The sequence below is a fragment of the Podarcis vaucheri genome, assembly GCF_965113315.1.
Source record: "Podarcis vaucheri genome assembly, chromosome: 7".
Lineage (NCBI taxonomy): Eukaryota > Metazoa > Chordata > Lepidosauria > Squamata > Lacertidae > Podarcis > Podarcis vaucheri.
In genome coordinates this window covers 76,502,765-76,526,415 of record NC_138765.1, presented here as the reverse complement: position 1 = coordinate 76,526,415, position 23,651 = coordinate 76,502,765, and the positions used below count along the sequence as shown (strand labels likewise).

The 23,651-nt window shown below is 45.4% G+C and overlaps 1 protein-coding gene across 4 annotated transcripts in view; it reads left to right on the top strand.

Annotated features, from left to right (window-relative positions):
- Positions 1–23,651, top strand: part of AGRN (agrin) — a 257,909-nt gene that overhangs the window by 214,372 nt on the left and 19,886 nt on the right. For all 4 annotated transcript variants that reach the window (XM_082229651.1, XM_082229652.1, XM_082229653.1 and 1 more), the window contains 11 exons: positions 1,386–1,513; positions 2,119–2,233; positions 12,620–12,739; positions 14,014–14,361; positions 14,839–15,031; positions 16,358–16,573; positions 17,917–18,146; positions 19,136–19,270; positions 21,166–21,262; positions 22,062–22,226; positions 23,436–23,547. In XM_082229651.1, the coding sequence (XP_082085777.1) occupies positions 1,386–1,513; positions 2,119–2,233; positions 12,620–12,739; positions 14,014–14,361; positions 14,839–15,031; positions 16,358–16,573; positions 17,917–18,146; positions 19,136–19,270; positions 21,166–21,262; positions 22,062–22,226; positions 23,436–23,547 (1,859 nt within the window). The remainder of the gene's footprint in view (positions 1–1,385; positions 1,514–2,118; positions 2,234–12,619; positions 12,740–14,013; positions 14,362–14,838; positions 15,032–16,357; positions 16,574–17,916; positions 18,147–19,135; positions 19,271–21,165; positions 21,263–22,061; positions 22,227–23,435; positions 23,548–23,651) is intronic.

Sequence of the window (23,651 nt, the reverse complement as noted above, 5' to 3'; positions counted from 1 at the left end):
CAGTGGGTCTACTCTAAGCAGGACTAAGCTGGGTAAAACCTTTAAAATCCCCACCACCTCTCTTTTTGAGAAATTAAATTCTGTCCCCGGCATTAACAGCTTTTTGTGAAAAACAATCTTTACTTTTGTCTTTTGGAAAATGTAGTAGAAATGTGGTAGAAAATAAAAGGAAGTTGCATCAGTAAAACTGGGAAAATAAGTGTCTTCCATCAAGACTTGTTTAAAATTGATATATTCATAATTCAACATGCACAAGAAGTCGGAAGGGAAAGGAGGCGTCATCACCAATACATCCCCCTCCCCAATATTGTGAAAGAAATAGGATGCTGACCACATATAGCTGGACTGAGATGATATCAAACATAGGAATCCCACTAAGTCACATTGAGGATTAGGCTGGTAAAATGTTTGAATTGCTTTCATCACATGTGTCTCCTTTTTCTCCTTCATTTGTGTATTAAGGATACAGAGTACTCAAATTCTCTTCTGCTTTTAAATGTGTTTTGCTGTGTTAATGTGTCAGAAATAATCTGTATGTATAACAAAATGCTGCCGTTCGCAAAGGGGGCGTCACATTTCCGCAACAGAAATAATTGAATAGGGTTGTATCCAGCCACACCCTTTTCGGAGTAGACCCACTTAAACCAATGCACCTGTGTTAGTTATATCCATAATCTTAAATGAATCTTAAAAGTAGAACTGGCATTGGATACAACCCTCAATTTTTAACCTTTTTAAAACACAGGTTTATGGCAGTACTCTCATGCTGCCACTAAACCTTACCCTTACCTGACCGTAGCCACTCACGTTCACCCTTGTCCTTTCCTGGATCCTTTTGGTCCTTGCTCCTGTGGTTTCTTGGAGAATACCATGCGGCAGCTGTTTCTGCCTCCTCTTTCCTTTCTCTCCGTCCCTTTGGGAGTTTCCCAGAAGCCCACGTTTTCTGCATGTGAGCCCCGCACTCCCCCAGCCTTTGTTATGTGACATGTATTCCTTCTTCCAGCTAACCGTCTTGTTCTCTTATTACTCAGCCAGTCCAGGACAGCCACCATCCAGGGTGGAGCTTGGAGGAACCTGTATGGTAAACTCTGCCGATTCTAAAACACTTGGAGCCTTCGCCTTATTGACCCAGCATTCTCAAAATACTAACCTCCATAGCGCTGAACACCCCCACCCCCAACCCATCCAGACTAACCCCAGACTCTGGCACTACCCATATACTGCCATCTTCTCGCTTCCCCTCCCCCGCCAAGGGACTGAACACTCTTTATGGTTGCTTTGCTGTGAATACTCTGTTGTTGTTGTTGTTCATTAATGCTGTTCGCTTCTCTGTTGAGCTAACAAATTTGTGTCTCCTCCTCTGACTTCCCACCCCTTCCCTTCAGCAACAAAAGTGTTCCAGGGGGTTCTCATCTTGGAAGAGGTGGAAGGTCAAGAACTTTTCTACACACCAGAGATGGCTGACCCCAAATCAGAGCTCTTTGGGGAGACCGCCAGGAGCATCGAAAGCGCGGTGAGCACAAATGAATAGGAATAAGAATATGCTGAGGCCCTAACATCGGCCCCCAGAAGCCCTTCTCTTTGGCCTACGATTTGGTTAGCGTGCATTAAGGGCAGGACTCTTCAGTGGTAGCCTCCCACTTGTGGAATTCTCTCTCTTGAGGTTGTCTCCCTCTCGTTAAGTGGACCCTAAACGAACAACCAACAAGACCTGCCACAAAATGTTACCATGTGGATGGTCTTTGTTCAGGATTCCAGATACTCCATTGAGATCTTCCTCCTACCCTCTGGTTTTGCCTTTCCCAATGTGCTGCAGCTGTTGGACATGCTCAGTCTACCTGAAAGGTCCCTCTGCAAATGTTTCTAAAGATTTTTCTTTCACAAATCTCAGGGCTTCACCAAGCCTGCTGATACTTCTTCTCTGGTGGTTCATAGCCTGAACATCAGAAACAGATGAGATTACTGTATATTTTACAGCATATTCAAAACCATTCACGTACCTGTGTTATATATTTACTAAAAGACAGAAGTCATGTGAAATGGTACCACAAGTACCTTTCCCTAAACCTTTCTTGCTTTCATTTTACTTTCTCACTGCCCCACCTGCTGGACCTTTAGCTGGACGAACTTTTCCGCAACTCTGATGTCAAGAAGGATTTCAAGAGCATCCGGGTACGAGACCTGGGTCAGAGCAACGCCGTGCGTGTCATCGTCGAGTCTCATTTTGATCCAGGTGAGTGCCACACTCCCATTTCTGCTGGATAATAATAATAATAATAATAATAATAATAATAATAATAATAATTTTTATTTATACCCCACCCATCTGGCTGGGTTTCCCCAGCCACTCTGGGCGGCTCCCAACAGAATATTAAAAACACGATAAAACATCAAACATTCAAAACTTCCCTGATGTCTTCTAAAAGCCAGATAGTTGTTTATTTCCTTGACATCTGATGGGAGGGCGTTCCACAGGGCAGAACAGGGATCACTTTCACTGGGCTGACCCAACAGGTGCATGCCCTGATTCTGTGAGATCACAGACAATATATGGGAAGTGGTGGGGAAAACGCAGACATGGGAAGTGGTGTCTAGTATAGAGTTCCACCAGATACCACTTCGTGTGTGTGTGTGTGTGTGTGTGTGTGTGTACACACGGCTGAGTACTAAGGCCTTTTAGATAAGTGCTTTATAAGTGCTTTGGATTCCAGCTGATTTTTAATATGTGTTTCTTGCAGCAAAACAACATTTGGTTTTAATGCCCTCCAGACCCTCCTTCTTTTTATTGGATTACCTAAATCATTTGCAGTTCAGGAACAAATTTTTACACTCACGATGGTATTTTAAAAGCAAGACAATCGTATTATCCTTTGGTTGAGATATGATAGCACTGACATTCATCCTTGTTGCGTGGCAAGTCCCCTCCCCCATGTGAAATGAAGACACTGGACACATTATTTAAGGTTAATGGGCATAAAAAGGCCACAACTTTATTGATTACAGAATTGAAAGGTATTGGCCTTAGGCTTTGGCTCCTATCGACTACCCGGCATGGAGACCGGGAAGGGTTATCCACAAGCCGTGGGAGTCCTGTTGAAGTACGCCAACTAGGATCCCACGCGTGTCACCGCTCGGGGGCGTGCCAGAGGCCCTTACCTCCCTAGGTTTCGGACAAGGCAACGCCCCCCGGAGTCCTCTACCGGACTACCCTTTTCCTTGGGGGAAGGTGATGGCACTTCCTTCCCCCCCCCATTCATTTGCATAACAATTAACCCCTGCCAATGCCTAACCACCAATACCATGGAAGTTGTGACGTTTGCTACGAGGTAGGCGAAAAAACCAAAAGGCTGGAAGTGCGCCAAATTGGAAAAATTCCTACCAGGCCCCTTGTGGCGACCAACCGGAGTCCATAGCAAGGTCATAGCTAGCTAAGCCTAAGGGTGGGTGGGATGGGAAAACTGCTCAGCTGGAAAGGGGAAAGAGGGCGGTCCCCGGGCGTGCCTGGCCTTAAGTAGGCTAGGCCACACCTCCCCAGCCCGCCGATTGGCGGGCCGGGTCGAAGGCACGCCCGGGGATTCCCTGGATCTTGTGGGGGCAAAAGGCCAGCCCCCACGTGTGTGGGAGGGGGTAGCCCGCAACCCCGTCTCCTCCCAAGCTCGGAAATGGCTTTCTTCTGTTCCATTTCCCTCCTGCTCCCTTCCAGCCAAATACAGCACTGCAGCTTTTTTTTTTTTTTTTTTTCCAATTCTTTTTATTATTCTTTCCATAAAGAAAATAAAAACAAACATACACATAAGTAAAACAAAACATGAACAAGAGAAGAAAGAAAAACAAAAGAAAGAAAAAAAAAGTTTAACAATCGAAATAAATACACAAATTTTCTTATTTTCACAGTTCTCCTATAACTTAGTTATTTCTTTGAGGACTTCCTTCAACTTGGCCGCGAATCATACAAAATACATAAATAAAGTTACACGTTTCCTCGTTCTTATTGTCGTTGTGTCCGATTTTGTTCTCTAATTTCCTTACACAATAACCATAGTCTGTCACAGTACATCTCTGAATCCCTCTAGCGTTATTCGTCCCTCACTAATAACTTCCAGATAATCTACGTACTTTCCCCAGTCTTTAATGAACACTTGGTCTTTTAGGTATCTGATTTTCCCTGTTAGTTTATCGAGTTCTGCATATTCTGATAATTTAGATCTCCACTCCTCCACTGTTGGGGTTTCTTGCTGTTTCCACCTCTGGGCTATTAAGATCCTTGCAGCCGTGGCTGCATAATATACCAATCTACAATCCTCCTTCTTTATCTGTTGTTGCAAAATCCCTAATAGAAAGATTTCTGGTCTCTTTATGAACGTGTACTTTAATATCTTTTTCAGTTCTGTGTATACCTTCTCCCAAAATTGTTTTACCTTTCCACACTCCCACCACATATGGTAGAAGGAACCCTCTGCCTCTTTACACCTCCAACACTTGTTGTTTACCTTGTACATTTTTGAAAGCTTCACAGGTGTTAGATGCCACCTATAGAACATCTTCATGACATTTTCTTTTATCGCGGTACACGCTGTAAAGTTCAACCCATCACTCCATAATCTTTCCCAATCCTCATATTGTATGCTATGACCTAAGTCTTTTGCCCAGCGAATCATTACTGATTTAATTTCCTCATCCCCTAGGTTCCAGTCAAGGAGCATCCTATACATTTTAGATATATTTTTCACCTTACTATTTATTATTTCCATTTGGAATTTCGAATCTTTATCTACGTAGCCTCTTTCTTTGATATCCTTACTAAGCATCTGATTAACCTGCTGGTGGTTAAGCCAATCGTAAACGTATTCTTTTATCTGCTCGTAAGGTTTGGTTCTCCATTTCCCATCTACTTTGATCACTAGTTGATTGTATGTTGCCCAGTTTCCTCCCATGTTAGTAGTTTTCCTGCTAATTAGTTCAAGGGGTGATAACCAGTGTGGTGTTTTAGGTTCTAATATATTTTTATATCTTTCCCACACCCCAATTAGCGGTCCCCTGAAAATATGATTGCCAAATCCTTTGTGTATTTTCATTTTGTCCTTCCACAGATAGGCGTGCCATCCAAAGTGATTGTCGAAGCCCTCTAAATCGAGTAGCTCCGTATTTTCTAATTTGATCCAATCTTTAAGCCAAATTATACATGCTGCCTCATAGTATAGCTTCAAATCTGGCAGAGCAAAACCCCCCCTTTCTTTTATGTCCGTTAGTAATTTAAATTGGATTCTGGGTTTTTTGCCCTGCCATATGAATCTCGAGACTGTCCTCTGCCATTCTTTTAGAGTCCTACCCCCTTTTATTATAGGGATAGATTGAAATAGGAACATCAGTCTTGATAAAACAGACATCTTAATCATATTCATTCTTCCCCACATTGACAGTTTTAGCCTCCCCCATTTTTCTAAATCTTTCTTTATTTCCCTCCACACCGGCTCGTAGTTATTTTTATATAAATCTATATTTTTTGATGTTAGCCAGATGCCAAGGTATTTCACTTTTTTAGACGCCCCTATCTGCGATTGCTGTTGTATTGATTCTATTGTCCTTAAATCTACATTTTTATATATCATTTTTGTTTTAGTCTTATTTAGTTTAAACCCAGCCACCTCTCCAAATAGTTCTATTTCTTTCATTATCTCTCCTATTGATGTTAGAGGATCTTCCGTCATCACCACTAAGTCATCCGCGAAAGCCTTAGTTTTATATACATTCTGTCCTAAAGTCACTCCTTTTATGTTTACATTTTGCCTTATCGAATTTAGGAGGACTTCTAACACTGTTATGAATAGTAGCGGAGAGAGTGGACATCCTTGTCTTGTTCCCTTCTTTATCTTGATTTCTTCTGTTAATGTACCATTTACAATCAATTTAGCCTTCTGGTCCGTATATATTGCCCTCACCGCGTTTGAAAAATCACTGCCTACATCCATATATTCTAAGTTTTTAAGCATGAACTTCCAGATCACATTATCAAACGCCTTTTCGGCATCAATAAACATCATTGTAACTTGTTTGTCGATCCTAATAGACAAGAATTCTAACATATCGATAATATATCTTATATTATCTTTCATCTGTCGTCCTGGCAGAAATCCTGCCTGATCTTTATGGATGATTTCTGCTAGCACATTCTTTAACCTTCTTGCCAGAATTCCTGCAAATATTTTATAGTCTACATTAAGCAGAGAGATTGGTCTATAATTTTTAACTTGGGTTAAATCCGCATCCTGTTTAGGGAGGAACGTAATATACGCCTCCTTCCAGGTTTCTGGGATTTCTCTTTTCTTTAATATTGTATTCATGGTCTTTTTCAGGGGGCCCACCAGGACAGATTTCATTTCTTTGTAGTAGCTGGCAGTAAATCCATCGGGGCCTGGAGCTTTGCCCCTCTTTAACTCTCTGATTACCTCTTCTATTTCTTCGTTTTCTATTGGGGTATTCAATCTTTGCTTTCCTTCCCTTGAGATTTTTTGTCCCCCTTTTTCCTTCAAAAATCTTTCTATTTTCCTTTGACCTATCTTCTCTTGATCTTTATACAGATTCCTATAATAATTAATAAACTCACTCCTTATTCCTTTTGGGTCATTTTTTTCTTCCCCATCTACCATTATTTTATTTATTGTCCCTTGATCTTTCCTTTTTTTAATTTGCCAGGCAAGCCATTTGCCTGGTTTATTAGCAAATTCAAAATTTCTTTGTCTAAGTCTTTTCACATTCCACTCTACTTCTCTATTTATTATTGTAGCAAACTGGGTTTGTAAAATTTTTATTCTCTCTTTTATCTTTGAACAGTTGGGTTTTTGGACTAATTTGCGTTCGTTTTCCATTATTTGTCTTAGAATTTCCTCTTTATTTTTTTCCCTATTTCTATTTTTGATTGCATTTTGTTGGATGAAGTACCCTCTTATTACTGCCTTACCTGCGTCCCAAATTATATTTTCCTTTGTTCCTTTATCACAATTATCCTCAAAGTACTCTGTTAGTTTTTTCCTTGCCATTTCCACCACCTTTTCATCATCTAACAGGTAATCCTTTAGCCTCCACCTATAGGGTCTTTTCTCTAAGCTCTCAAATTCCATCTCTACCGGGTTATGATCTGATATTACCTTCGGTTTTATTTCTATAGTTTTGACTCTTGGACAAAGTTCTTTTGAAATCCAAACTTGATCTAACCGGGAAAAGGACTGATTGGGCTCAGAATAAAAGGTGAATTGCTTTTCAAGCGGGTGTCTCAGGCGCCATATATCCACTAAACTGCAGTTTTCCACCATGGAAAAGAATGACTTTGGTAGCTTCCCATCTTTGTTTGCTCTATCCCTGAGTCTATCCATCTCAAGCGAAACTACTGCATTCATATCCCCCATTAATATTATTTTTTGATCCACAAAGTCCATTAATTTCTCTTCTAATCTTTTAAAAAATTCGGTTTTACTTCCGTTCGGGGCATAAATCCCCACTATCAGTAGCTTTTCCCCTTGCCAATTGATGTTGACCCCTATCATCCTCCCCTCCTCATCTTTGAACATTGTTTTGGCCTCTATTTTATTACTGATATACAGCACCACCCCTCTTTTTTTTACCTTATCCAAAGTTTCAAATTCATTCCCCAATCGTTTATTAATTAACACTTTTTTATGTTTTCTAGCCACGTGTGTCTCCTGAAGACAGATAATATCGAAATTTTTCCTTTTTAAACACTGCTCAATTTTATTTCTTTTTTTTTTATCGTTCATACCGTTAATATTCCAATTCCAAATTTTTAAGCCCATAGCGCTTATTTTTCCTTTTGTTTTCCTTTACTATCTTCCTTCCTATTCTAAATTTCCTGAGTCTTCTACTTCCTCTTCTTCCTCCTCTCCCGACCCGCTCCCCTCCTCCTCCCCCTCCTCTGTCACTTTTGGTTCTCCCGGAGAGGCTCTGTCTACTTTTCCTACCTCCTGTGTTTCGGCTTTAAGTTCCTTATATTTCCTAAGGAATTTCCCGGTTTCTTCTTGGTTTATCAGCTTGTGTCTCTTACCTCTATAAGTAAATGATAACCCTTCTGGGAATTCCCACCTGAACTCTATCCTGTTTTTCCTCAATGTCTGCACCAATGGTTTATAAGGATCTCTTCTTTTAAGTAATCTTATTGGGACGTCTTTAAAAATAATTATATAATTCCCATCTATGTTCAATCTCTTTTCTCTATTCCTTTGGAGGATCCTGTCTCTCATTTCTTTACTCTTAAATGTGATCAAACAGTCACCAGGAAGTTTCTTTACTCTTGTTGCATTGACACGCATTCTAAATGCGTTCAATATACTGTTAGCCATCTCCTCCACTGGCAAGCCCATCCACTCTGCTAACTCCTTCGTCAGTTTTTCTTTAATGTTCTCATTCTGTATCTCTGAGATCGCTCTCAGCCTCAGATTCACCTCCCTCTGTCTCAATTCATTCATCGCAATAATATCTTTCATCTCTTCCTGCGTCCTGCTTATTTCCATCACTTCAGATTTGATCTTTTCTTTATCTCTTTTCATATCTTTTAACTCCATCTTTGTCTTTTTTAACCCTTCCTCTGTGAGCTGTGTCCTTCTAAATATTTCCTTGATTTGACCCTTTAATTCATTCACAGTTTCCTCCATTTTTTTGTCCAGTTTTCCAATTCTATTATCCACCGATTCTAACTTATGTTCAACCTTGGTTTGACTTTGTTTAATCTCTGCAAACATTTTCAAAATATCTGACTTAAAGTCTGCCTCCTGTTTCGAGCCTCTCCTGTCTCCTGAGGTTCCCCCGTTCGTTCCCTTCTTCCCTGTTTGAGACATTCTTATACCTTTGTGTTAACCCCTCTCCCCCACCGTTCTTCTCTACCAGATTTATCTATCTGTCCTAATGCCTCCCACTGTTTCCTCACACTCTTTTAATCAATAACCCCCTTAAGCAGTGCTCCGCAGGCTCAAAGAACAACCATTGGGGGCACTAGCTAGACTTTAGCCACCTCACGAGAAGAGATAGAATTAGCCTTTGTTAAATCCTCGGGGTCCCGATCATAACAATGTCTACTTCCAATAAAGCGGTAGTGTCTCCTATAGTGTCTCCCCAAGTCAAACAGAAGTTTCCAATAAACGCAAAGCTTCTTCCCTCCTCTCCCCAAATTTGTCCAAATGCTAATTAGTCCAGTTTGTCAGTTAGTCCGAACCTTGGGCGGGCATCAGATAGAGGGAGAAGATTAAATAGAAAAAGGTAGGAGCTAGGGGAGGTATAAGGCTAAGTTGAGAGGGGGGGAAGGGGAGCAGGAAACCGGAGCGGTTCAAGCAGAGCTCATATCGGCTCCATCTTGTCCTCGAAGGTTCTCCATGTTAACTCCCCACTCTCGCTGGCTCTTAAGTCCTCAGTGTCTCTCACTGTGTCTTTAAGATATTCTTTGAATTTCCTTAAAACTCTAAGGGGTTATCGCGTTTCCACTCGTCGTCCCCCACATGTGAGATGTGCAGCTCTCGATATAATGCAAAATATATAGTTCTCTATCAGCCACGAACGAAAACAAAAAAAAACGCCGTCCTTTCTTCTCCCTTTCCACCCAATTCTGCGCTTCGAATTCAGACGACAGCGGAGCTTTTCTTCGGAGATATCTCACTTGCATGCATTTAAACACATGACGTTAACAAGTTGAACAGGAGAAACGCCCCTCTCCTTTTAGCACCCTCCTGTCCACCAAAGACAACAAATTTTTATTCTTCCCCTGGACCCTTTCAAGATTCCTTCACCTCTCCGCTGTTGGTTTCTTCCTTTCTTTTATAACTTGTTGTTTATCCGCTCGGAGAGGGGGGAACTCGAGAGGGAACCGCGTTACCGCCCGGGCAGGTCACTCACTTTTTTTTTTGCACTGGATACCCTCCGCGTCTCAGTTGATTCCGGCTATCGGCTGAATTCTCTTTACCTCTCTCTTTTGCCCCGAAGCTTCTTTGTTTCTCCTCTTAGCCACACTGTTTCAAGTTCCAAGGCTCTTTCTTGTTTTTTGAAAGCAAGCCGCTCTTCCTGCAAGCGCAGGGCTTCGCTATCTGAAGGCGAGAAAATGGCTCCCCCTCGACCAGTGAATCTTTCCGCTACGCTCTTCACCTCTCTCGAGGTTACCTGGTAACCGGTTTGATCCTTTCTTTGGTCGCGCCGGGGACTGGACTCCTTGAACACCCTTCCAAGGAGTTTGGGGGGTCTCCGCGCCCTGGAGCCGCCCCTATCCTTCAGAATAGCTTGGGTTTCACCTCGCGGTGTAAACCCTTGCTTGCACTGGGATCGCGGCTCACCGGAAGTCCAAATACAGCACTGCAGCTTAACCATTAATAACCCACTACCCTTCATAGAGTCTCCTTGGTAGAGACGCCATATGGATTCAAATGGTGAATCCATGGAAAAGGTGCATGGATTACTGCTCTTCCTGAACATCAAACATACAACACACATACACAGCAAATTAACAGGTCACCCAGGTATTATTTCTTAGGATCTCCTGCACAGCTATTAAATGAAGGTTCCAAACTATATTCTAGGACTAAATTATGAGAATAAAACTCCATTCAAGTGTTCCAGTCATTGTATTTGCTTTCCCGTAGAATTTTTATACTGTTTTTCTTTTATTTACATTGCCATTTGTATAGCTCCTCATGTGCTTGTTCTTCCTCTTCTTCCTACAGCTATCTTCTTGGAATTCTAATTTTCCCAGCATTTGCCTGACATCGGCATTATTATTTTTGAGTCCAATTAGTTTAAATGAGTAGCCCCATTTGTATTGTATCCTAGAGTCAAAGAGCAAAGGCGTGTATTTTTTTTTTGAAAAACTCTTCTTTTCAGTAGCGTTTCAGCACACAAATAATTGAAGATTGAGACTTTTTGTCCCTATACAGATAGATCCAAGGAATCTCAGGCTGCTTTCATGATTTAGTCCTTTAAATAAAATCGGACCATTTTGGCTGTGAAGTCTCTCGGTCGTTGCCCTGCAGGCAGCTGAGGAGTGAGGGCTCTGAGCGCTCTTTCCACATCACTCAGGACTACTTTTAAGGCTGGAAATTGCTTGTTAAGCCATTCAATGAAAATGCTTTTTTTCCAGACCTTCAGTCCCCTCCCCCCCATCTAAAATTGCCCCTCCTGCTTTAATCTTCCCATGATTCTGTGTGTGATTGGAGATTTGTTGTAGTTTTGATTAATTTCTTAATGGCAGATTTATGTCTCATTCTGAGTTCCAACGCTTCACTGGCTGCAGCTGACAAATCTGTAAGTTTTGCAGATAGAGCCTTTAAGTTCCATCTTAATTTCACTTTTAAAATCTGTGAATGCCGTGTTCTACTGCTCTTTAAGATCCTTTCAGAATTGCTTTAAACTGTCTTGAAAGAGCTCATAATCCTGTTTGGAAAAGTGCACAGATTTCCAGGCCATAGTAGGGTCCATTTCTTAATCTGTTGTGGTTGAGTTTCCAGTGCTGTCCTTGAGATTAAAGTAACTGCTCAGTTATTTTTTCTTTTACTCCTTGAGAGGAGGAGAGCACAACCCTTGATTTGCCAGTAATTATTAGGATGTCCCCAAGCTTTGAGACTCTTAACATTGCCAAGAAGGGAGGTGGAAGGTCAGAGCAGATGGATTATTCCATCATCTTAGCATATGATGTCATCTTACAGTGGTACCTCAGGTTAAGTACTTAATTCGTTCTGGAGGTCCGTACTTAACCTGAAACTGTTCTTAACCTGAAGCACCACTTTAGCTAATGGGGCCTCCTGCTGCCGCTGCACCGCCAGAGCCTGATTTCTGTTCTCATCCTGAAGCAAAGTTCTTAACCTGAAGCACTATTTCTGGGTTAGCGGAGTCTGTAACCTGAAGCGTATGTAACCTGAGGTACCACTGTACTCCCGAACTTCCATTAAAAAACATAATAGCAGCTTTTTAGGCCTTATGATTGTGAAGATACACTTGAAAATGTGTGAGTGATGCCTGACAAAGCCTCAGATGCCAGAAGCGTGGCTTAACAAGCATAAATTTGCCTTAGGTCATGGAAATGGTTTTGTACTTGTGTTCCAAACATGATTCCAGTTAGAGCAAAGCTCTGGCTTGTCTCTAGCTAAGTTCTGCTCAGAGTAAACCTATTGAAATTAATGGACATGTTAGTCATACATCAGTGGGTCTACTCTGGGTAGGACTAGCATTAGATCTAACCCTCTATCTCTTACCTGTAGGATTAACATGGTGCAGAATGTCCATTTAAAAAGAATGAATAAAATAGTAATAAGTACAGAGTCGACATACAGCCCCATATTTAACCAGACAGAGAGAAAGGGAGGCTCTTGCCTATAAGAAGGTCATTTGTAAGCTCAAAGCACGTCTGAGCCAGAGGGCAAAAAATACCTCCTCCTAAGATGTGCCTTTTGCCCTGCAGCAAGGACCAACAGGGGAGGTCTGTGGCTGGAACTGACTGTGCGCTGGCCCTCCGAACTCTTTTGCGTGGGAGTTGGGGGGAAATGAAAGGGGATGGTTTCCAAGGGTGGCGTGAAAAGGATGCTTCAAACCTTCCAATGCCTCATTCTCCCTCCTTCCCTTTCCTGGGTCCTTGCAGCCACCACCTACACAGCTGCCGACATTCAGAGGGCCCTTCTGAAGCAGATCAAAGCCTCCAAGAAGAAAACCATCCTCGTGAAAAGGCCCCAGCAGGAGAACATCAAATTCATGGACTTTGGTGAGTTCCTCCCCCAGGCCAATCCTCATCTGCATTCCCCCCTCCTGCCTTTTCCTTCCCTCTCTGCCTGGGTCGTGCTTTTTTCCCTTTCAAAAGATGTCTCCACTTGGCTGCTTTCATGCCTGGAGCCTATCAAAAAGTGCCTACTGGCATATTGTCTCTCCCCCCCCCCTTCCTTTCCACTTTCGTTTTGAAACACAGGTAAGTTTCTATGCTGTTGAGCCGCAGAGATTTATCTGGACTCCCCTGTGTGTGGGGATGGGGGGGGGGGAGAGATCTGCCTTTTTCCAGCCTCAAAGCCCTCCTTGGTTCCTTTTGGAAAGACGGGAGCTTTACCACAGTTAATGAGCATGAGATCTCCCCCGCACTTTTGATCCTCTGCTGTGTCCCCAGCAAAAGCACCGAGGAACAATGTTCGCATTGCAATTGATGGGCTCTCTTAATGCAGAAAGAAGTGCTTGATATGTAAAAAGCACCCTTTGCAATCTGAGAGCTGGGACTGTTTCAGGTGTGACAATACCTGCAGATTGAAAGATGCATTTTTGAGCATGAATGCTGAGGTCCAGGTGTGGCGACAAGGGTTGGCAAGCAGCCTGATGCCATTCCTGCTTTGTGTCGAACACCCCCCACCCAAAAGAAAATCAGAGTCAGCAAAAGAGAATTTTTGCTTTTCCTCGTCCAAGTTGAGATCATTCATGTTGCCTTTCCTGGAGGTCTCCGAAAGCTTGGTGCTAGCAATGTATAGCAACATAGAAAGCAATCTTATACAGAGTCAGACCATAGCTCCCTTCAACTCAGCATTGCCTGTGCTGACTTGGTACTGTCTCTCCCAGTGTTCAGGCAGGGATCTCTCCCAGCCCTACATGAAGATGCCAGGGATTAAACTTGGGACCTTCTGCATTCAAAGCAAGTGCTCTACCACTGAGCCACAGCCTTTTGAGAGCCGGTGTGGTGTTGAGAGCCTGTGTGGTGTAGTGGTTAAGAGCGATAGACTCATAATCTAGTGAACCGGGTTCGTGTCTCCGCTCCTCCACATGCAGCTGCTGGGTGACCTTGGGCCAGTCACACTTCTTTGAAGTCTCTCAGCCCCACTCACCTCACAGAGTGTTTGTTGTGGGGGAGGAAGGGAAAGGAGAATGTTAGCCGCTTTGAGACTCCTTCGGTTAGTGATAAAGCGGGATATCAAATCCAAACTCTCCTTCTTTCCCCAGAAGAAAGGGACCTCTTTAAGCAGTGCCCCCAAAACTCACTTCTCCTTTATTGGCTTTCCCTAGACTGGATCCCCCAGCTTTTCACCACCACAACCACCACCACGACGGCCAGCACCATGGCACCGGCTGCCGCCACCACCCGCCACTTCACCACCACCGCTGTTCCCCGGGCCCTGTACCCAGGGAGGTCCAATGGTAAAGCAACCGGGGCAGTCACCACCAAGAGGCCTGTCACCACCGCTCCAGCCACCACCGCCAGGAAGAAGCCCATGCGCCTGACCCCAACCCCAAAGAAGCCGGCACGGCCCTGCGATTCCCACCCCTGCCTGCACGGCGGCACCTGTGAGGATGATGGCCGGGAATTCACCTGCAGTTGCCCGGCTGGAAAAGGAGGGGCAGTTTGTGAAAAATGTAAGTGTTTTGGAGAGGGTGTACTGTGTTTTTTTGGGGGGGGACACAGCGGAGCCCTTTTAAAATAGCCTAGCAGATACGGCTGCCTGCAGTATGTGATATGCAAAAAAAGGGAGTGGTATCAGGTTTGAAAAAAATGGACTGCCCAAAGCTAGTGAGAAGTAGCAGAGGATAAGCCTCACACCTCTGTTTGCCCAGGGAGCAGGCCAGCATTTTGAAAACGTCTTTTGTCTCAGCACAGCAAGGCAACGGAATCTGCAAGTCTCAAGGGCATTTGCTATAGCCTTGTCAGTTGCAGATCATTGCAGCGCCCTTGCTTGAATTGAAATGGGATGCTTTCTATCTCAAATATCAAAGTCTCCAGATATATAATAAGGTTTTTGCGCTGTTTCTTTTCTCCCATTCTGCTTGCCTTTTTTTAATAATAAAAAAACGCTTCACCTTTTACACTCTACCATCTCTGCCTGCCCTCCGCAGCGATCAGGTACTTCATCCCCAGTTTTGGAGGAAAATCCTACCTGGCCTTCAAAATGATGAAGGCGTACCACACCGTGCGCATTGCCATGGAGTTCCGGGCTTCCGACCTCAGCGGGCTGCTCTTGTACAACGGGCAGAACCGCGGCAAGGATTTCATTTCCCTGGCACTGGTCAACGGCTTTGTGGAGCTCAGGTGAGTGGGCTTTGATGTGGCTCAGGGACCATACCAGCTGCAGGAAGAGAGGGGAGGCTGAGAGAGAGAACTTATCCGAAGAGCCCCGGCTGTGCCAGAGCAAAGCCCCACCTAGTCCCGCATTTCCCAGAGTGCTCAGCAACAGACCAATAGCAGGTGTGGGGAACCTCAGGTCTGGGGGCAGTATGGGCCTCTCCATGTAGCCCTTGGAGAGTCTGGCGCTGGGGGCATCTAAACTTCAATCAGGGTGCACTGGGACAACTTAAAGCATGGGTAGGCAAACTAAGGCCTGGGGGCCAGATCTGGGCCAATTGCATTCTAAATCCGGCCCGCAGACAGCGTGTTTTTACATGAGTAGAATGTGTGCTTTTGTTTAAAATGCATCTCTGGGTTATTTGTGGGGCATAGGAATTCGTTCATGTTTTTCTTTCAAAATATAATCCGCCCCCCCACAAGGTCTGAAAGACAGTGGACCGCCCCCCTGCTGAAAAAGTTTGCTGACCCCTGCCTTAAAGTGTGTCCTTCCTCAATCTGGGCATCTTCCCAGGTGGCGGTGTCAAGCATCTGTGGGAACTGCTATATCGTACAGTAGAGGGTACCAAACTTTCATGACCCAAGGGTCACATTTGTCCTAGATCAACTCTCTGAGGGCCGTCGAACAGCAGTGGGGGGGGGCACGTCATACAACACATATGCAAACTTACCTGAGTTGATCCATGCCAGTCAGCTGCAGAGAAGAGATTAATGCTCCCTCCGCACTCTGAGGATCAGGGAGGGGGTGGTTTGAAACCCCGTTGGGTGCTGAGCTTGGTGGGGGGTGGGGCTGCATCCATTGCTAGCCCTACTCAGAGTAAACCTATTGAAAGTTATGGACATGACTAACTCGGGTCTGTTAATTTCAGTGGGCCTACTCTTGAGTGAAACTTGGTTGGATACAACGCTTTTTCTTGTCTTCGTGTCACTTCCACCCAAATTGGTGGGCCGTAAAAGTCCGCCTGAAGGACAGGATCAGGCCTCTTGGGCAGAGGGTTAGCCACCCAATTTGCAAAGGGTTTGTCCACCAACCACCACACTGAACTCTGTAGGTGGCAGAGTCCTCTTCCTAGGAAGCCTCACTTACTCCCACATTGGTTCTGAGAGGTCGGTGGTAGAATATAACCCCCTGATTCAGGGTGGAATGCAAAAAGGCTGCTGCTAAAGTATTCCCCATGTTACCCTCTGTGCTCTCCTTCTCTCAAAAACTGCATCCTTTCGTGCCTTCCCTTCTCCAGCGGCATTGGTTAAAGTAAAACTCTCCCTTCCACTCCTCTGCTTGCTCTTTTCCAGGTTCAACACGGGCTCTGGGACAGGCATCATCACCAGCAGAGTGCCCGTCGAGCCTGGCAGATGGCACCAGCTGGTTGTCAACCGCAATCGAAGGAATGGCATGCTCTCTGTGGACGGGGAGCCACATGTCAATGGTGAGAGCCCCAGCGGCACGGATGGGCTGAATCTCGACACGGATCTCTTTGTTGGAGGAGCCCCAGAAGATCAAATAGCAGCGTGAGTAGTGGGTGGGCGGGTGTAGAATCTCCCTATTTTGTTCTAGAACCCCATGACAAGTAGAGGTTGGATATTTTTGTCTTTGTGGGGAAAAGCGCTGATTAAAAAGTAGAAAAGTAGTACAGCAGGAGGGAGAGGCGGTTTAGACCCCTTCTCTCCAACATGCTATTTTAGTAACTGCTGCTGCTGCTGCTGTTGTTGTTAATTAAATTTGTATTCCACCCTTCATCCGTAGATCTCAGGGCGGTTCACAACTTAAAATTACAATATAAAAAACACAAAATACATAACAAAAGTAAGAACAAAAACAAAACCACCCCTCCTATAATTGGACGAGGAATCAAAATCAGTCAATCCAGGTTTCCTTATATACCTCACTTCCTGAGTCTCATTCTGCACTGTTTATACCTAGAAGATACATCAATATTCCATAACAATGGGGCTGGTTATAAAAATGGATCATCAAAACTGGCAGAACTGCAGGAACAAACGATTCAAATAAGCAACTCAACAAGGGCTGACGTTCTAAGAACAATGCCTTATAGAAGAACTAACAATGATAGAATGATGACACCCGCGAAGAGCAAGTCGCAATCTGCTTCTCCATGCTAGCAAAAAAAGGAGAAGATGCACAGCATCAGCAACAAAAACAAATACAGATTAAATTTCAATGTCAGTGTTAAGACAGGTGCAGTGACAACGTTAAAATGCACAGCTGAAAGCTGGTAGGAGGCCCCTGTTCCACTCACAGTGCTACAATTCCCAGAGTTCTCTGGGAAGAGGCGTTGACTGTTAAGCTGCCCTGGGAATCGTTAAAAGCCTCTGAGATTGACTGTTGAACCTCTCTGAGTGCAAACCACTCGCCTCACTCTGAAAAAGAGCCTTAATAGTTATTTTTCTCCGAAATATAATGTATACACTGTCCGGCGAATCTTTCCCTGCAGCATGGGGAAGGGCCATTGCTTAGTGGGAGAGCAGGCGCTTTGCATGCAGAAGGTCCCAGGTTTGGAGCTGGGACCCTGGAGTGCCACTGCCAGTCAGTGGAGACCAACCTTCCCCAGCCCTCGCTAGCTGAGGCCGATGGGAATTGTATTTCCGGGATGTGTGGACTGGGGAGCACCAGATTGGGGGAGGCTGCTGTCGACTTTCCTGAGCTAGTAATTCTTTTGTCCCTATAAGATGCCCGAGATTGACCCTGGACCTTCCAGAGGGATAGGATGTGCCTTGGTCCCTCCCCCACATATCCCTCCTGGACATGGGATTTCACTGTAGCTGCCCTTCCAGCATTGCCCATCCAGCCACCCCTCCTGAACTCTGGCCTTGTTCTTCTGCCTTCCTCTCAGGGTGGCAGAGCGGACATCAGTCACAACTGGCCTGAAGGGCTGCATCCGCCTGCTGGACGTCAACAACCAAATGTACGACCTGAGGGAGAAGGGCAGCGACGTGCTGTACGGCAGCGGAGTGGGCGAGTGTGGCAACAACCCCTGCCACCCCAACCCCTGCCACCACGGCGGCCTCTGCCACGTCAAAGAGGCGGAGATGTTCCACTGCGAGTGCCTCAACGGTTACACAGGTTGGCCTAGCAGGGTGTGGAACGGGAAGGGAGTTGCCTGGACCCTTTTGCCTCTCAGAGGCTCGTTTTCTTGGTACAAGGTGTGGTGGGAAGGGTGACCTCAACCTTTCTGCTTGACATGATAGCTTTCCAGGTGCAGAGTTGTTACTTACCCGCCCTGAGGCCCCAGAGCAGGTTGTGGCACTTAAAGCAGGGGTCAGCAAACCTTTTCAGCAGGGGGCCGGTCCACTGTCCCTCAGACCTTCTTAGGGGCTGGACTATATTGGGGGGGGGGAATGAACGAATTCCTAAGCCCCACAAATAACCCAGAGATGCATTTTATATAAAAGCACACATTCTACTCATGTAAAAACACCAGGCAGGCCCCACAAATAACCCAGAGATGCATTTTAAATAAAAGGACACACTCTACTCATGTAAAAACACACTGATTTCCGGACCGTCCACGGGCTGGATTTAGAAGGCAATTGGGCCAGATCCGGCCCCCGGGCCTTAGTTTGCCTACCCATAAATTAAAGCATGTTTAAAGCATCTTAACAATCACAAAAATAAGGCGGTTCTTAAAATATGCACCTCAGAGTCGAAAGCCGAGGTAAAGAAGTGTGTCTTTGGCATTCTCCGAAAGGCACCAGGTGCATCTCTGTGGGAAGAGAGTTCCACAACTTAGGGGCTGCCACAGAGAAGGCCCTATCCTGGGCCGCCACACTCACTGAGCCTCGGAGGGTGAAGGAAGTACCATGAGGGCCGCCTCTGCTGATCTCAGCACCCAGGAGGGTCTGTAGGGAAGGATACCGTCTTTCAGAGTTGCAGAGTGGTGAGGATGACAGCCGAAATATTTCTCCCTCACATACTGGCTTTCTATAAATGATGTTATATCTTTGTACCCAAGAGAAAACCCCAAACCAGCTAAGAGTAACATACCAGGAGAAATACAATTTTATCGAAACACGGCTGCTGACTTAGCTGACCTTTCTCTCCTCTTTCTTCAGGGCCAACCTGTGCTGACGAGAGGAACCCCTGTGACCCCAACCCATGCCACATCTCTGCCACCTGCTTGGTGCTGCCAGAAGGGGGCGCCAAGTGTGAATGCCCCATGGGGCGGGAGGGAGAGTTCTGTCAGACAGGTAAGTGGTGCTTTGTCTGATACACATTGGTTGGTGTGGAGTGAAAAACACTGCAGGGCTGAGATATGGTCGCAGAGAGAACACTTTTAGATATAGGTCAAATTGGACGAATGCAATGAGATACAGGACCAATCAAACATAAAATTAACTTTGTTCAAGTGATTATTCCTAGGATCACTTACATTTATGTGCGTTCCTCTTCCAGCATGCTAAAATCAGTATATATTTTACAAGCAACCTGTATATATTTTTAACAACATTTTGTGTGTTTCCACCTTGTTTCCACCCCCTCCCTTTAAACATTTAAATAATGTTGCATCCAGTGCTAATCAGTCTCACAGTGGACCCAGTGAAATTAATAAACCTAGCTAACTTAGGACCCTTAATTTCAGGGGGTCTATCCTGAGTGAAAGTTAGCTGGGTAAGAAGTGTGCATGCTGTTGAGTTGTCATGTATTAAAATATTCCAAATTGCAGTGAAAACTTTGAAATTGTTTTGATATAACATTTAAAATACTGCTGTATTATACCCACTTACCTGTCAGTGAGTGCCCATGAACTCAGTGGGAACTACTAATGTGCAGACAGGAGGTTCTGAAAGGCCGCAATCCTGAGTACACTTGCTAGGGAGTAGATCCCATTTAGTGAGGTTAAGTGTAGATACAGGATTTCCCTGTAAGTGCACTTGAATGAATTTCACTTTCCCGCTTAATATTATAGTTCAGCTATTTTCGACTACTGGCAAAAAAAAATTCAGATATTTATGCAAGCATGTGGCATGCCTTGTTTGTTTGTTTGTTTGTTTGTTTGTTTGTTTACTAAATGTAAGTTAAATGAGCATGCTAAATCAGCATCAACTTAGGGCAGTAAAATTTGTGGTTCAAATTTCTTCAGAAAACCCACATTGTTGCTACTTACACTGGGGTGGGAGGCAGCAGTTGACGCTGCAAGCCTTTACTCCAGGGATGGTGAATTTACAGCCCTCCAGGTGTTCTCTCAACAGCCCCAGCCAGCATGACCACTTACTTGGGTGTAGGCTCCATTGGGACTTATCGTATTTTTCGCTCTATAGGACGCACTTTTTCGCCTCCAAAAATTAAGGGGAAATATGTGTGCGTCCTATGGAGCGAATGCAGGCTCCTTGGCTTCAGCAATAGCAATGCGAAGCCTCCGAAGCGCAGAGGGAGTGCTCACTCCGGAGGCTTCGCGTTGCTTTCGCTGAAGCCTGGACAGCGAGAGGTGTCAGTGCACACGTTCTGGAGGCTTCAGGTTCCTTTCTTGCTCTCCCGGCTTCAGCAAAAGGAACCCAAAGCCTAAGGAGCACAGCAGGAACTTGCGCTGCACTCAGAGGGCTTCAGGGATAGCCGCGCGCAGCCCCTCCGGCAGGGAGAGGCTGCACACGGCTATGGCTTCTTTAGCCCCGCGCAGCCTCTCCCTGCCAGAGGGGTTGCGCACGGCTATGGCACAAGCCAAGACAGCAAGCGGGATGGATCCCACTCGCTGTCTTGGCTTGTGCCATGGCCGCGCACAACCCCGGGGCTAAAGAGGAAGCCAAAACAGCGAGCGGCATGGATCCCGCTTGCTGTCTTGGCTTGTGCCATAGCCGCACAACCCCTCTGGCAGGGAGAGGTTGTGCGCAGCTTATATGCTACTCTTTGGGGCTGGGGGGGAAAGAAGATTTTTTTTCTTGATTTCCCCCTCTAAAAACTAGGTGCGCCCTATGGTCCGGTGTGCCTTATGGAGCAAAAAATACGTACCCAGTGGGACTTAAATTTGAGTGGAGATGTATAAAATTCAGCTGTCAGCGTCCCTCTCTCTCTGTCTGGGACCATCCCCGCTGGCCACTTAATCTGATGTTTCTGCTGTTTGTTCCCTCCATTTCCCCCTCTCCTTTAGTCACAGAGCTGGACCAGACAGTTCCCTTCCTGCCAGAATTTAATGGGTTCTCCTACCTAGAGCTGAACGGTCTCCAAGCCTTCGTGCCAGAGCTGCAGTAAGTTCTGTTCCCTCGGCTTTCTCACCTCCCTTTCGCCTGCGCAAAAGCGGTTCAGTTTAATGGGGCATACATATCACGGGAGCATTTGAAACTTGCCTTATACCAAGTCAGACCAGTGTATTGTCTACATTGACTGGCAGCCGCTCTCCGGGGTTTCACAGAGGGAGTCTTTCCCATCCCTCTCCAGAGATGTCAGGGTTTAAACTTGGCCTTGACCTCTCCTGCATGAAAAAAACCTCTGTTTTTTGCTGCTGTTTAAAGTCACATCTCCACCCACCCACTCCAGCAGTATTCATAGGAAGCTGCCTAAGGCCGGGTCAGATTATTTGTCCGTCTAACCCAATATTGACTGATAGCAGCGCTGCCCTGGATCTCAAAGATCATAGGTAGAATATATTGGGACGTCGGAGGTGAGATATCAATTGCTGTCTTATTCCCAACTGCTGTTTCTACACCATAACCCTGAGGATTGCAAGAGAATTTGGCTGCATACACACCATACATTTAAACCATGTCTCCCCCCGCAAGACTCATGAGAACTGTAGCTTAACCCTCACAGGACTGCAATTCACACCTCCCTTACCAAATGACATTTCCATGGATTCTTTGGTGGAAGCTATGTGCTTTAAACGCAAGGCATGTATTCAACCAAAGTCACTTGTGAGGTCTTCAGGGACACCTGATAGGAACACAAGGATGTATTGTGGATGGTAAGCATTAGTGAGGCTCCTGCTACCCTTTTTTCTATGGGGAGAATGACTTGAAAGTTGAGACTTGGGTTTATGCTATTCCTCAGGGAGAAGATGGCCATGGAAGTCGTGTTCCTAGCGAAGAACCCAAGTGGCATGATCTTCTACAATGGGCAGAAGACAGATGGCAAAGGGGATTTCATCTCCCTGGCTCTTCATGACGGCTACCTGGAATATAGATACGACCTGGGCAAAGGAGCAGCTGTAATCAAGTACGATCAACTTCCTTCTCAGGGTAGCGGTAAGAGTGGGGGTGGAGAGAGATTTAGCAGTAGTAGTTGTTGTTGATTAAAGGTAAAGGTAAAGGTACCCCTGCCCGAACGGGCCAGTCTTGACAGACTCTGGGGTTTGTGCGCCCATCTCACATCTATTGGCCGGGGGCCAGCGCTGTCCGAAGACACTTCCGGGTCACGTGGCCAGCGTGACAACGCTGCTCTGGCGAGCCAGAGCCGCACACGGAACGCCGTTTACCTTCCCGCTGGTAAGCGGTACCTATTTATCTACTTGCCCCCGGGGGTGCTTTCGAACTGCTAGGTGGGCAGGCGCTGGGACCGAGCAGCGGGAGCGCACCCCGCCGCGGGGATTCGAACCGCCGACCTTTCGATCGGCAAGCCCTAGGCGCTGAGGCTTTAGCCCACAGCGCCACCCGCGTCCCTTCCAACCCGCGTCCCTTCCTGTTGTTGATTACCCACCCTTCATTCTAAGGTCCTGGGGCAAGTTATAATAATTAAAACAAAATATTAAAAACAATCTAAAACAACATATAATCACAGAAATAAAGTGGGTCTTAAAAATATACACCTCAAAAGATGGACTAATGTAGGGCAAGTTTAGGTGAGGTTAACTCTATGTCGTGTGCATTTGATCACATTGCGAAAATGTATTTATTTGTATATCATTACCTCGTAAGTGGTTTGAAGATAGAGAAATAGAGAGATGGAAAGATAGCTCATACACACACACACACACACACACACACACACACACACCGGTGTGTGTGTGTTTGTGTGTGTGTGTGTGTGTGACAGAACGGGTATTTAAAAACACACCGAAATGAATTAAAAATCAACAGTAAGCAAAAAAGCGATTAAAACACATTCCATCGTTCTACAGGTCTGGGTAGGCTTGCCTAAAACACAAAACAAACATGGAATCCCATGCTCATTCTTTCAGTGGTTGTTACCCCTGGGTTATAATATCCTCTAGGAGCAGAATCCTGTGCAGGTTTGCTTAAAAGTAAGTCTCACTGTAGTCGGAGGGGCTAACTCCAAGGCAAGTGTGCCTAGAACTGCATCTTTAATCAGACCTAAGTAAACAAACTTTCTGTTCTCCTTTTTCTCCTCCCCCCCTTTTTCCCTCCCTCCCTCTCTCTCTCTCTCTCTCTCTCTCTCTCTGTCATACACTTGCCCTGCCCTTTCTAGGAGCAAGGAACCAATCCCGTTAAACACCTGGATCAGTGTATCACTAGAGAGGAACGCACGCAAAGGGGTGATGCGGATCAATAACGGCGAACGGATCATGGGAGAGTCTCCGGTAAGTGGGTGAGCCCTAAGCGTTGGTCCAGTGAGCTGAAGTGGTTTGTGGCAGCCCCTCTGACTTGGCTGAGCAAACGGAGTGCAGCATCAAGAAGCCAGCAA